Source organism: Myxine glutinosa, chromosome 1 (genome assembly GCF_964187855.1).
Source record: "Myxine glutinosa chromosome 1, kmMyxGlut1.1, whole genome shotgun sequence".
Lineage (NCBI taxonomy): Eukaryota > Metazoa > Chordata > Myxini > Myxiniformes > Myxinidae > Myxine > Myxine glutinosa.
The window spans coordinates 161,692,598-161,706,031 of NC_136261.1; the positions used below are offsets into that span (position 1 = coordinate 161,692,598).

At 47.8% G+C, this 13,434-nt stretch overlaps 1 protein-coding gene across 3 annotated transcripts in view; it reads left to right on the plus strand.

Annotated features, from left to right (window-relative positions):
• LOC137430718 (uncharacterized) overlaps positions 1–13,434 on the plus strand; it is a 148,152-nt gene that overhangs the window by 21,462 nt on the left and 113,256 nt on the right. For all 3 annotated transcript variants that reach the window (XM_068121497.2, XM_068121509.2, XM_068121503.2), the window contains exon 3: positions 10,573–11,032. In XM_068121497.2, coding sequence (XP_067977598.2) covers positions 10,573–11,032 — 460 coding nt within the window. The remainder of the gene's footprint in view (positions 1–10,572; positions 11,033–13,434) is intronic.

Below are 13,434 nucleotides of genomic sequence, written 5' to 3' on the forward strand. Positions count from 1 at the left end.
CGTCCATTTCTGTATTGTGGCCGTCAGGGGGCCAACTAAAAGTGGTTCACCTGTATGGCATAGGTGCCACGTTGACCCATAGGTCCATCAACGGGTGGTGCTTGCCCGCAAGAGAACTGCGGTCCATGGTGGGCGGCCACAAAAATTGCGGTCCATATGGTGTATCGATCCAGGCAGCAAGCAGCGAAAGTACAGGCCCACAACTGCGGAGCCAGCACCTCTCTCTCCTCTCTCTCTGCCCCAAAGCCAGATCCTCGGAGGTGGGAGACAAAGAAGAAGACAAGTGAGTAAGGTGGTAAGGGCGCAAAAGTGCACGCAATACAAGATGATGCACACTGGGGGCACATGGGAACCAGGTGAGACAGGTACGTTCCTACCGTACGCCCCCCCCCCCCCCCCCACCAGGTAACCTACATTGCCCCTCCCTTACCCCTTACTGTATTCACAAAACACAACACTACCCATAAACATCTACTTTACAAATCAACAAACGTCCCTACTGTCTTCCCCGTTCCTCCCATAAACCAAATTCGTCTTCTCTCCCTCCTAACCAATCATATTTGCCATTTCCAACTCTCATCACAATTTGCCATCTCCAACTCAACAGCAAAATTTGCCATCACCAATTCATCATCAGTCGCTCCTAAGGAGGGAGAGATGGAATCACCCCAATGTCTCATCCACGTCGTGATGCGTCTCACCAATCCACACAGCAATTCTCATTTCCTGCACACAGAACAAAGAAAACACAGGTGTGGAGTCATCATCATCACCACAGGTAAGTGGCTGCGTATGGTGCGACAGGTTCGTCAATCCTAACTATTTCCTAAATGACTTTAACAACTTTACATTACCCGGGGTCTTTCCCTGCCAATCCATTGGCCAACTTACACTATGGGTTCTAAAAACCAATTCCCATTGACCAAACTGTGGTGCTTCTCAATTTGGGGTCTCACTCCCCCAATTCATCTCCCGGTGCCTCGCACAATTTCTGGGCTGCGACGTGTAGCTCTCCCAGCAGGTCTACCCACCTGCACACCTCCACCACTGCAGTTGCCTCCGAGCTTACCTGCTCCTTACCCTAACCTATCTACCTGGGGAAGGCCCTCTGGCGCTCTCCCCACTCGGTGCCCTCTCTGGCACTGGGCTACCCGGGTCCGTCCTCCGGATCCTCGGGCCCCATCCACAACTCTACCGGCTCCCAGAGCCCACCTGCGGCCTCACCTGGCCGACATCCTCACAGTGGTGGAGTGCCCAAACCAACTACACACACTAACAGGCTACACGCCCAGCCATTTCCACAACACTAATGCACCCATCCACAATACCATTCTGCAACCGCACCACAAATGCCAATATCCAACCACAATTTACCTATACCCTCTACCTAACACTTACACTACCCGCCCCGGGTACTCGTGAAAGGGGTCCACTCTTCCCCCATCCACACCTTCGCACCATGCACACCACTCCGTACCACTTACTCCAACTCTATCCACACCACTCATTCTCTGCTCCATATATTCCACACACCTGCACTTGCACACCTGTGCTCTCACACCTGGTGCCACCTGCACCCTTCTCTCCCCAAGCGCATTCGCGCTGATCCACAACACTCACTACTCATACACTGCTCCACACACCTGTCCAGCTCTCACACAGCATCATCTCATCTAACTACTCCCCTCTGAAACTTGCGCTTCCCAGTCATCCCTTTAAACTATTGCGCTCCCTCGTCATTATCATCCACTCTAATCTACCTGCGTCCCCACTACAGGTATCAGTCACTAACTAAACTTAACGTTACCTAATGTCATCTTCGCCAGATCCCTATCAATATCCTAACCCACCCGGGCTAGTTTTCACTGCCATACACCCCATAAGCTATTGCGCATTTGCCCCACTTGTGAGGGATGACAGAGTTGCCATCCCACCACATCGGGCATCTCCCACTACCAATTTTGCACATCAAATTTCAACAAATCAAAAATTTGCCAATCACTACCCATCATCTGCCAATCATTACTGCCAATCCTTTGCCAATCATCAAATTTTGTTTTTCTCTAATTTTGGGTCCAAAACACTAACCTCATCACACAGTCTACTCACTAATGCCTCTCGGTGCGCCAATTCCTGTCCAAAGCCCGGCTTCGTACAGCCAAGCCATGAATGCGGGTTGTGTGGTGCCAGCGGCTGGATACGTCCCGCATTCGGTGCAGGGAAGGAGGTTTACCCGGGCCGAGGTCCCACGCACCATCTCGGCACGGAGCCATCCCATGGCTCGATCTCGACCTGCCGGAATGCCTCAACAAAAAGTGGTCGCCATGACGACCCTTCCTATCCAGCTGCCCGCTCCGCCTAGTGGAGCACGGACGCGGCCGTTCAAAGCGAGGCCCAGCACGCACCGAGGGCCCGATTCGGCTAAAAGTCGCTCTAACCGCTAACCCGGTTACCGTCGATGCTTCACCTGCATGCTTACATGCATACGCTACCCCTTTCTTGCTCATACCTCCAGCCGTTCCCATGCTCCTCGTACCTTTCCTTCCACCCCCAGGTATACTCATTCCACTCACAGCCTTGGTCACACACCTGACCACCGAACACTTTGGCACACATTCGTTGGTCGCACACCTCACCAACACACCTCTTCGCGCCCCCTCCTCGGTCACCTCCTCTGTGACAATCACAGGTGTGCTCTCACTCGCACACCCAACCACGTGCCTCACTACCAATTCCAGCGTGCATTCCCACTCACGCTCTACCATTCCAGGTGTGCATCCTCGCTCACCTGTCACAACCAACTCACGCTCCTTGTCACTCTCACTACTCTCACCTCCATTCTTGACAGCGCACTCACCCTTACTCTTGACAGCGCACTCTTTCCTCATGCACCCGTCCGTTACACACCTCTCTCGCGCACACTCTTGCGCACACTCTCCCGTCACACCCTCTGTAACACTTACCACACCGCGCTTCCATGTGCTCCCTCGCACACGCGCTACGACCGACTCACTCTCGCCAGCACCTTCACTCCTTGGCACGCACTTTTTCCTCACACAGCCCAGAGTCGGACTTTCTCGCACACCTCCTTTTTCGCACACCAGACCTGTCGCACACTTCACCAACGGCCTCTCACGAACACCCGGGTCTATCTCGACCCCCAAGCTCATTAAATCACCTGGCGCATCATACGCACGACCATATTGGTCACCACTTACACCGGGTCCTCTTTCTCTTCGCTTCTCCTCCATCACCTGCGAATCCCTCATCCGGTTAATGAGCACATCATCACGATCCAAACACAGACTTTGGACCAATTCTTTTATCTCCTCTTTTATCTCTTTCTTATCCCCTCTCCGTCGCTTCTTAATTTCGCTCACCCCTTCTTCCACTTCTTCTAATTTCTGCTTCACCTCTTTTATTTCCCGGTACGTCTCCTCAAGCTCGTCCTCTAAGGCTACCTTGACCGTTTCCATGTGCGTCCTCACCTGCCGGTCCTTCGTCTCCATTACCTCTGTCACCTCGTCCAACCTCGTTGTCAGTCCCTCACATACCATCTGACATTCCCTCTTCGTCGCTACCAAGTCATTTTTTAGGTCATTTTGTGTCGCTTTTAACCCTCCTATTACCGCTGTGTTCTTCTTTACCTGGTCCGTTAGGTCTTTTTGTCCCTCTGTCAGTTGTTCTACTTCCTGCGTCAGGTCCTCTATGCCCCATTGTAACTTTATAGTCCCCTTTCTCACCTCCTTCTCCATGTGCTCCTTACAGTGCCTCACCTCCTCGCGCACTCCTCCGACCTCCTCACTCACACCTCTTCTGATCTCTTCTCCCATCACTTGCATCTCCTGCCCAGATGCCACCCTCATCTGCTCCATTTCCTCCCTGTGAGCATCCAGTTTAGTTTCTACCCCCATTCTAACCCCCTCTATCTGCTGCCCCATTTGTTTAACTTCCCTTTCCGCTTGGTCCCTCATGTCCCTCAATTTGCCTTCCATACTGTTTTCTAACCCCTCTAACCCATTTTTCACTCCCTCTATCTGATTCTCCTGGGCAGCCATTCTATTTTCCACCCCCATTAACCCATGTTTCACCCCTTCTATCCCATTGTCTAACCCCTCTAATTTCTTGTCTAATCCCTCACCGGTACTCCTCGCTTCGTCCCTCATTACCCCCAATTGCTCACTCTGAGCCCTCGCTTCGTCCCTCATTACCCCCATTTGGCCCTCCAATCGCTCACCCAATCGCTTACTATCAGCCCTCATTTGCTCACTATTCTGGGCCATAAGGGCCTTCATTTGTATTAAAAAAAGGTTCAAATCTACCAGCGGCACTACTACGGTCACGGGCGTGGTCGCCGTGGCCATGTGCGAGGCGCCATTTTGCGCGCCCGTAACCTCGTGCGCGACGACGCTATTTTGCGACCCTGCCACCCTCACTGCTTCGCTCTCCTCATGTCCCTCAATTTGGTCCTGGATCGACCCTGCCTCACTCTCCTCTACCGGAACCCAGCCGTCTTGATCTGCCATAGCGCGACTTTCAAAATTCGGGTTTTTATTTTTGTAAAACACAATCAAATTTCGCCGTTATAATTTCGAGCGCGTTTCACTCGCTCGGGTCCAATCTCACTCCTCGACACCAATTGTTACGGACACGACTTAGATGTTGCTTGACCGAGCGGAATGGCCGCCGTGTTCGCACAAGTTACCCGATTACACTCGAACGTTGGCCGAATCGCGCTATGCTAAATCAATGAAGGAAAGGACACAACGGCTGGGTTTAAATGACACGACACCAGGGGTACAGTTCTCAAGACCTCCGGAGGAGGATATAATATGGGTTATGCAGAACGTTTAGATTACACGGCACAGAGGTACAGCACAGAAAGATGGGCACTTATACACGGTCTTATCTTAGCCCTGACAGACCACAGACAAAAGGGACAAGACTGACTTACACGGGGATTGATGGCAGGGGAGGGCAGGCAGTCGATGGCTCAAGGTGCACCTTGGCTCAGGGGCAGAATCGACTCGGTCCGGTCCAGAGATGCGGGAGGTATCTCTCAGCGCTAGGAGGTGGCGTCCTTTCTTCTTCGTAGCTGAGGCGCATCTGACGTCACCTCCGTCTTCCTGCGCATATCCAGCGGGGAGTGACACGCCCTCGGCTCGTTAGCTCCGCCCCAGATGGAATCGGTCCGCCGCTTCTTATTGGGTGCGGGGGGTTACCGGGCTCCGCCCTTGACGAGGAGCTGACAGTGAGCCCCTGTGTGGTAACCCCGTCGGAGCACATGGTCAATGGCGGCTAACCAAGCCGGAGTGAGGACGCGCACTCCCCGCGCCGCTGTTGTTGTTGTTGGTGTTGTTGTTTCATGAGGAAGAGATGCGGGGAGGTATTGGGAGGTCCTAAACTTACTACTGGTGCCATACAATCACATTCTGGTGCAACGAAGAGTCAGAATTAATGGAAACGAGTCCTTAACTGACATAGACTAAGAATAACTAGCAAGATGTCCTATAGTTGTCTACGTGAGATGCGGTGAACCTGGGCACGACATTTAATGGGGGAAAAAGGGGAAGGTCGGGGCTACAGAGTGTTGTTTACAGACAATGGGACTAGGGAATGGGGGATTGGGGATAGTTGGGGAGTATTGGGGAAATAGGGGAATATTTACAAGCGGATATGGATGGAGGCCAAATCCCATATCCGCAACAATATCATTAGAATTGTTACGGATTCGGCACCTATTATTATTATTGCTGTTATTATTATTATTGTGGGTTCTAAGTATTTTGGTTATTGTGGTTAAAAGGTTAAAAGCGCTCATGGTAAAAATGAGACAGGAAATCGGATCGTGACCCGGAAGAGAAAAGGGAGGAAGAAGAAGATGTGAGGACAGTGAAAGACGTGCCTTGAAGCTCTGTACGGAGCGTGGTTGAGTGAACGTCGCGAGTAGACTTTGAGTCCTTGAAAGGACGTTCGAGCGATAGGTGATATCGCCGGAGTATTGGGGAAAAGCCTGCGAAGCCAGGTCCAAGGGTGAAATTCTGGAGAATCTTCGCCTCAAGGCCGCGGCTTAAGTGAGGGCCATCCGCCATTTCACCCCGCGCGCTACCTTCATCAGAAAATGTTTTTGTCGCGTCGGTTGGGGTTGTCCTCCGGTGGTTTGCCGGGGACAGCTGTGCAATAAAGCGGCGTCTGAAGATTGCACTGCGGTTCGCTGATTGAACGGTGCAGGTGCACGTCTGGATCGCGTCTTTGGGAGTTCCCTTTCTACCGCAAGTTTGCTGGGTGTTGGACCACGTGACTTCTCTGTCGCTTCGACCGTCTACGCCTCGGTTGCTCTTGATCGGACATTGTTCCAACGATCGCCAGAGCGCATCAACTTCGCCTTGGAGGGTTATAGAGACATTGAGAAGGGCTCGGTTCCATTTCCTGGTAGTGCCGTGAGTTTGGGGTTACCATCTTAAGATATTGATTGTAGGGTTGATTGCCACCATTGTTGTATGGTTCTTTTTGTGTGCTTTTAATATAATATTTGTGCATTGACAACCAAGGGTGTGGTTTCCTTATTGATTTGGATGGTTTCCTTTGATGGTTTCATGGATGGTTTCATTAGTGATTGATTTCGACACGGAATAACATCTATATCTTTCTGCCGGGGTTCCTCTCGGGGTTCGGAGGTGACTGAGACCAGGAGATTGCAGAGGACCCCGTAACAGAATGTTATGCTATTATCATTAGTCATTACTTTTGTTTTTAGAAGCAACATTGGAAAAACACCACGATTACCTAACTTAACACTGATTTAATCCAATGTGGAAACCTACTTTGGGGAGGGCGGAAAATGAAGTCGTAGCGACCTCGATTCTGTGACCCTTTGTCCTCCTGTCAAGTTTGGTTTAGACTGGAGAAGTAACGACCATATGTATCGATGTCAAACAAACAGACAGACAGACACTAAATTGCATATTTTAGTGTGATAAATAATGTGCCTCAAATACGCTCGTTACCTCCGCCACCAAAGGTGGATGGAGGCTATGATTTCACTCCTGTCTGTCTGTTTGTTTGTTTGTCTGTCTGTCTGTGAACAAGATATCTCAAAAAGTTGTGGACGGATTCGGGACGAAATTTGGCATCGAGGTAGTGTATGTGACATTGTGACACGGACGAAATGATTACATTTTGGTGAAGATTCGGATTCGGATCCGGGTACTAGAATTTTTAAAGTGGTTCTTCAACATTGGGAGATAGGGCCAACAACGATATTGTTGCGGATCTCTCGCCGGCCTTCTCCCCTTATCAAGGGGGGATGAATCCCCTTGTCTTTACTGGGCCTGGCGGAACCGGGGCTCACAACATCCCTTCCGGACAGACGCGGAGTAGGGTTTCGGGACCAAATTCGCTCGTACCTAAGTACTAGCGCTGCCCTGGAAGCGAGGAAATAAGCCTCGCACGAACCACGTGTGATGGTGATACGCCGAGCAGTTTGCGTACACGTGATCCGTGCCATTATAGATAGTGGAACCCGATTGGAGCGATCTTATTCGTGCCACGCTTAGTCAATAGAGAAATCACAAAGGCGATCGAATAAGGAGAAAGAAAGAACAAATGGTGATTTAATTATTATTATGGCACGTATATACAGGACAGGATGAAGAGACAGAGCAGCTTGGACAGTCTTACTTAATCCCCAAGGACAACGGGCCTGTTTCACACACACTCACACTCACACGGGGTATAGCAGATGAGCAGGTGTTCCCCACTCGTCGCGGTGGTCGTCCAGGATCGGCCCCGTCCGGCACTCCACGGTCCCCGGCTCGTCCCGCGAAGATGGAGGTAGGCGAAGGCAGCAGCTTGTAGCATGTCACTCGAACAAGCGGGTTATCTCAGGGCGAACGGTAGAGGGCGGACATTGGCGCGGCTGGCGGTTATTCAGTCGCGCTCACTCGCTTGGCCGAAATGCGTTATATTCGTTACCGGCGCGTCTGGCTGCGCCCGCGTTCATGTACGGCCAACTCCTCTTCCTCTATCCCCTGGCACGCGCGTTCTATTGCGAGGGTCAAAGTTCAACAACGGTACTCTGCGAGTCTTCCGGCACAGTCCTTTCGCGCCAACTGGTGCAAGTCCTTCTGCCTCAAGTCCTTCCCTCTCAGCAAGTCCTTTCGAGGGCTTTTCGCATCGGCTTATATAGACACGCCTTGCGAACCTTCTGGAACTCACCAGACTCTTCTCACCACTCCCTCTGATGCAACGCCGACGCCACCACCCCCGAGCTCTCATTGGTGGCTTACGCTTACCGTCCCCCACTGCTGCCGCGCCGACCTCAACCCTCCTGCACCTTTCGAGGCCCACCTCGTGTTAACTCGCGCCCAACACTACTAGGGCTTTTTAGCCGCAATGGATCGCGCCTACAGAGGTAGAATGGTTTTCGGGCCTATTCTCCTGTCTTTACACAACGCAGAACTAAGAGAGGAAATGGCCTATTCTGACATATACTATGACATAACTATACGACAAATGGGCCTATATGTTGCTCGTGTGACTAACTATGGGGGGCAAACCTTGAGCCTTTAATGAGTTTACTGTACAAATCTCAAAACCGTAGCAATATATAGCAGGATATCTCAAAAAGTTAGGGACGGATTTGGACGAAATTTGGTGGACTGATTGGGTGTTTGAGAAGGACAAATCGATTAGATATTGGTGAAGATCTGAATATGGATTCGGATACGAGAGTTATTTAATTTTTAAGTGATTCTTCACCATTGAGGGATCGGGCGAAAAGCAATTATACATGAGATTTAAAAAAGTTATGGATAACATGACTAAACTAGGTGGATGAGTTGGTTAGGTGACAAGAACAAGCCGATTAGATTTTGGTTCAGGTCCAAATCCAGATCCGACCTATCATTGGGATACAAAACAAACTGTTTAGCCTGGCAGAGGTATGCACTCTACCCAGTGTCGTTCTAGTCTGTGTTTGCATCTGAACTCCTGGCTAATAATGCAGGAAAGCCCAGGTCCAAATCCCATATACTGTGTGTGTTATATTATTTTGTCTACCCATGTCTTTATCGATGTCCAATGTCTTCAGATCGTTGCGAAAGTAAAATAAAGGCATCTGTTTCTTTTAGTTTAATCCATACTAAATAGACATTGTTCCCAAAGCACGTGGCTACAATGGAAGCCATAGCCATGGCTACTTGCTGTCCGTTGACCAAAGTATACCAAGGTTTTCTCTAACGTCCAGTGATGTCACAATCCCAAAACTAGAAATGTGAGCAGTGATGATAGGCTTCCAGTCAAAATGGCTGACATACCACGTGATTGAGGAAGATTTATTGAAATGATGTCATCATCGATAGTCGATAATATCTAGATTTTGGCTTGGATCGGTTAAGCGGTTCTGGAAATATGGATTTTAAATTTATATTCCTTAAATCCAGAATCACTGCCATGTCATGCGACTGATGATGTCATAGTTTGTAAAAATAAAAATAAAAATATATATTCCTCATGTGTAGTCAATAATACGTATGAAGTTTTGGATTTATCCATTCAGTAGTTCTGGAGATATTGATGTGCAAATACTTTTTCCTTAAATCCAAGATGGCTGCCATACCACGTGACTGATGATGTCATAGTTCAGAAGCATTTTTCCTCATGGGGAGTTGATCATACATATGAAATTCCACATTGATCCATTCAGCAATACTGGAGAAAAAGATTCAATCTAAAGGTTTTCCTTAAATCCAAGAAGGCCGCCATATAACGTGACTGATGACCTCATGGTTTACAAATATTTTTCCTACATCGGTATTTGATCATATGTTTGACATTTTGCATTGATCCATTACGAGGTATTCTGGAAATGATTATTTAATTTTTTCCTTTATTTAAAAATGGTGGCCAAACCACATGATGACGTCATCGTTTGCAAATATCTTCCCCCATCGGAATGTAAACTTGTTTTAAGTTTTATATCGATTGGATAAGCTGTTTCAGATAAGTTGGTTTTTAAAGTTTTATTTGTAAATCCAATATGACCACAAAACCAGGTGACTGATGACGTTTTATTTCACAAACTTTTATCCCCTTGGCTAGGTTATCGTATTTGTAAAATTTCGCATTGATCCGTTCTGCGGTTCTGGAGAAGACGATGTTTAAAGTTTATGATGTCATAGACAATGGCAGCCAATGTAAGTCAACATTGCAGAAAAAAATAATTAATGATGCACTAAGTTACATTGGTATCAATAATGAGTTATAGTTTTGTTGAGCGAGCTATAATGGTTTTCTCGGAATCGTCTCCACAAAATGTGTGAGAATAATAATACTTACATGAGCAATGGGCTTCCAGTGGGAACCTCAGGACAAAAATGTGGATTTTAGTTGCTACTCCATGGAGTACAGGACAGAAATCAACCCTTTATTATCACTTTATTTTAATATATTTGATTTTTGAGAGATTGTCAACTGCCCTCAACTGGCCATCTCATTCTTGTGAATTGCAAATGTCGTTTTTTAAAATTTTTACATTTATCAATGTAAATAGGTGTGGTGTGTGCCTGACAGGCTGTGAATGAACTGGAATCCTTCTCGACCTGGCTGCAGGATCATGGTCTCAGAGGGGAGACTGCCCAAGCAGTGGTTAGGGAGCTGGGCATCGAGTGCTACGAGAGTCTCCGTGCCTGTGCTGAGTCAGCCTCTGTAAGAGCTGAGCTTTTCTCCCTTGCCCGACAGAAATTACCCTTCACCATATATGCTGAGTTTCGCTGCTTTGTGGAGTCCAACTGGGAGACCCGAGGCTCCTGCTCTGCAGGCTTTGTGCCGGTGGATGTGCTGCACTCCATGTTGCTTGCATTGGGCCAGGAGCTTACAAACTATGCGCAAAAGCTCGTTTCCCTGCAAAGTGTTCCAGCAACACATGGAGAGATGAGTGAAAGGCTCAACAGTACGAATGATACATATGGAATGGAGATTGTGGATGGATTCTCCTTTCCGTCCCAAAATGAAAGCATTACTCCAGAATCTGGTAGGTTAATGGGTTGGCCCATTATTCCTCCCATCTAAACGTTTGGCTGATGGTTCAAGGAACCCAAGTTCAAACACTATATATATATATATATATATATATATATATATATATATATATATATATATATATATATATATATATATATATAAATATATATATATATATATATATATATATATATATATATATATATATATATATATATATATATATATATATATATACAGTGAAACCTTGACTTACGAGTGCACCAACTTACGAGTTTTCCGAGATACGAGCCGTCGCTCGGGTGGTTTTTTGCTTTGAGATGCGAGCCGAGATCTGAGTTACGAGCTTACGCCACCCGCCACCAGGTGGGTTCCGGTCACGTGGTTATCTTGCCGTGCAAGCATCTCTGCCGTATATCGCTGCTGCTTTGTTTTTGCATTTTGGTTATTTTGGAAAATTTCTTAGTTTTAACCATGGGTCCTAAGAAATTGAGTGCCAAGGGCAGTACTGAGAAGAAGAAGAGGATGATGTGCTTGGATATAAAACACGCAATCGTCGAAAAACATGAGCGAGGTGTGCATGTTGTCGACTTGGCGAGGCAGTACGATTGTAGTACTTCTACGATATGTACGATTTTGAAGCAGGAGTCGATAAAGGCTATAACGCCAGCCAAGGCCGTTAAGATTATTTCAAAGCTCCGGACCTCTATCCATGAAGAGATGGAGAATTTTCGAAACATTTTGAAAGGGAGGAAGAAACAAACCTCGTTGGACAGGTTTTTATTGAAACGCCCTGCAAGTGAAAGCGAGGAAAGTGTGGCGAAAAGGGCAAAAGTTATCTCCTCCACCTCCGCCAGCATCTTCGTCTGATCTTCAAGGTAAATACACTGTAGCGCGATGCTGCGCGCGCTAATGCTTACGCAAGGAGCAAGCGGACAACGCGGTTCATACAAGTCTTTATTCAAACTGCAGCACTAAGCTGCTCAAGGCTGCGCGCCCCGTCTATATCCTGAGGCCACGCCTCTCTCCCCGGCGTGGCCCACCCCCACTTGGTGTGCGGGGTGATGTCACCACGTCAGTGCTTTCGTGTCCGCCACAACACTTAATAAAACCAGTTTATTTCTTTACATTGAAGGAGTCTGGACTCCAGCAGAATACGGATAAAAGGATGGCAAGGCACAAACTCGTCCGAGAAGATGTTTATTCGTAAAACCAACTCGGGAACACTAAAAAGCCCGTTTATCGGGCTGCCTTATAAAGCAAAACCAAAAACCCAAACCAAAACCGAAAGCCACGCCTCTCAAGCGAGGCGTGCTTCGGTGGTCACGTGATCCACAGGTGTAGCTCATTATACCCGCACGCGCGGGACGCTTTGGCGGTCACGTGACCAGCCACTCTGGCGCCGGGGATCCCCGCCGGTGACGTCACCGGCTGGAGCAAGGAGATTCTGATGCCGGTCTTGCTTGGGGGACCCATGGGTCGCTACAACATTCTCTTTTATTATGAACAGTATATACGAGGTCGTGCTTGTTTATACATTATTTGTTATTTATAAAGTACATTTTTCTTATTTAAAAACACGTAACAAAAAAAATTGGTGTGGTTTTTTGAGGGCTGGAACGGATTAATAGCATTTCAATGCCTTTTAATGGGGAAATTTAATTTGAGAAACGAGCAAATTGAGTTACGAGCTCGGTCACAGAACGAATTAAACTCGTAAGTCAAGGTTTCACTGTATATATATATATATATATATATATATATATATATATATATATATATATATATATATATATATATATATATATATATATATATATATTGTTGCGGATTTGAGAATCCTGTTTGTAAATATGCCCCTCTAGTGATCCTTGTAAATACCTCCGTTAATTGTAAAGGTCAAAGGTCGTCCCCTTAGCTAGTCCATGTACAAGCACGTCGGCCACCATATACCCTTCTAAATAGTTATTTCTTATTCTATGTAGTTTAAGGCTCTGTTTCCCATTAGTTGACTCTGCATTGCACCGAATCAGATAAGATAGAATCCCCTGTCAATTGCCACCCATAAAACGCAATTGCCGACAACGTTCGCTGCCCTTTGGGTGGGGTTATTGGCATCACCATCGCCCCAAACTCCATTACGCACGCGGTCAAGCCCACGAACAAGGGCGTTGCCCGCCCCTCGGCATCAGAAGGTGGAGCCAGCGAGCCCCCACCAGCCAGTCAGGGCTGGTGAGATACCATCACGGGCGTGGCGCGGATTGATCTCAGAGCGCGATATAAAAGCGCCCGCGCAAGCCTTTTCGAGAGAAGTGCGTAAGAGTCCAGTTGAGGAGAAGCTAAGAGAGGGTTTTGAGGGAGGTGCGCTGGACCAGAGGCAGATTCTGCGGAGTAGTAAAAGAGCGTCGGAGA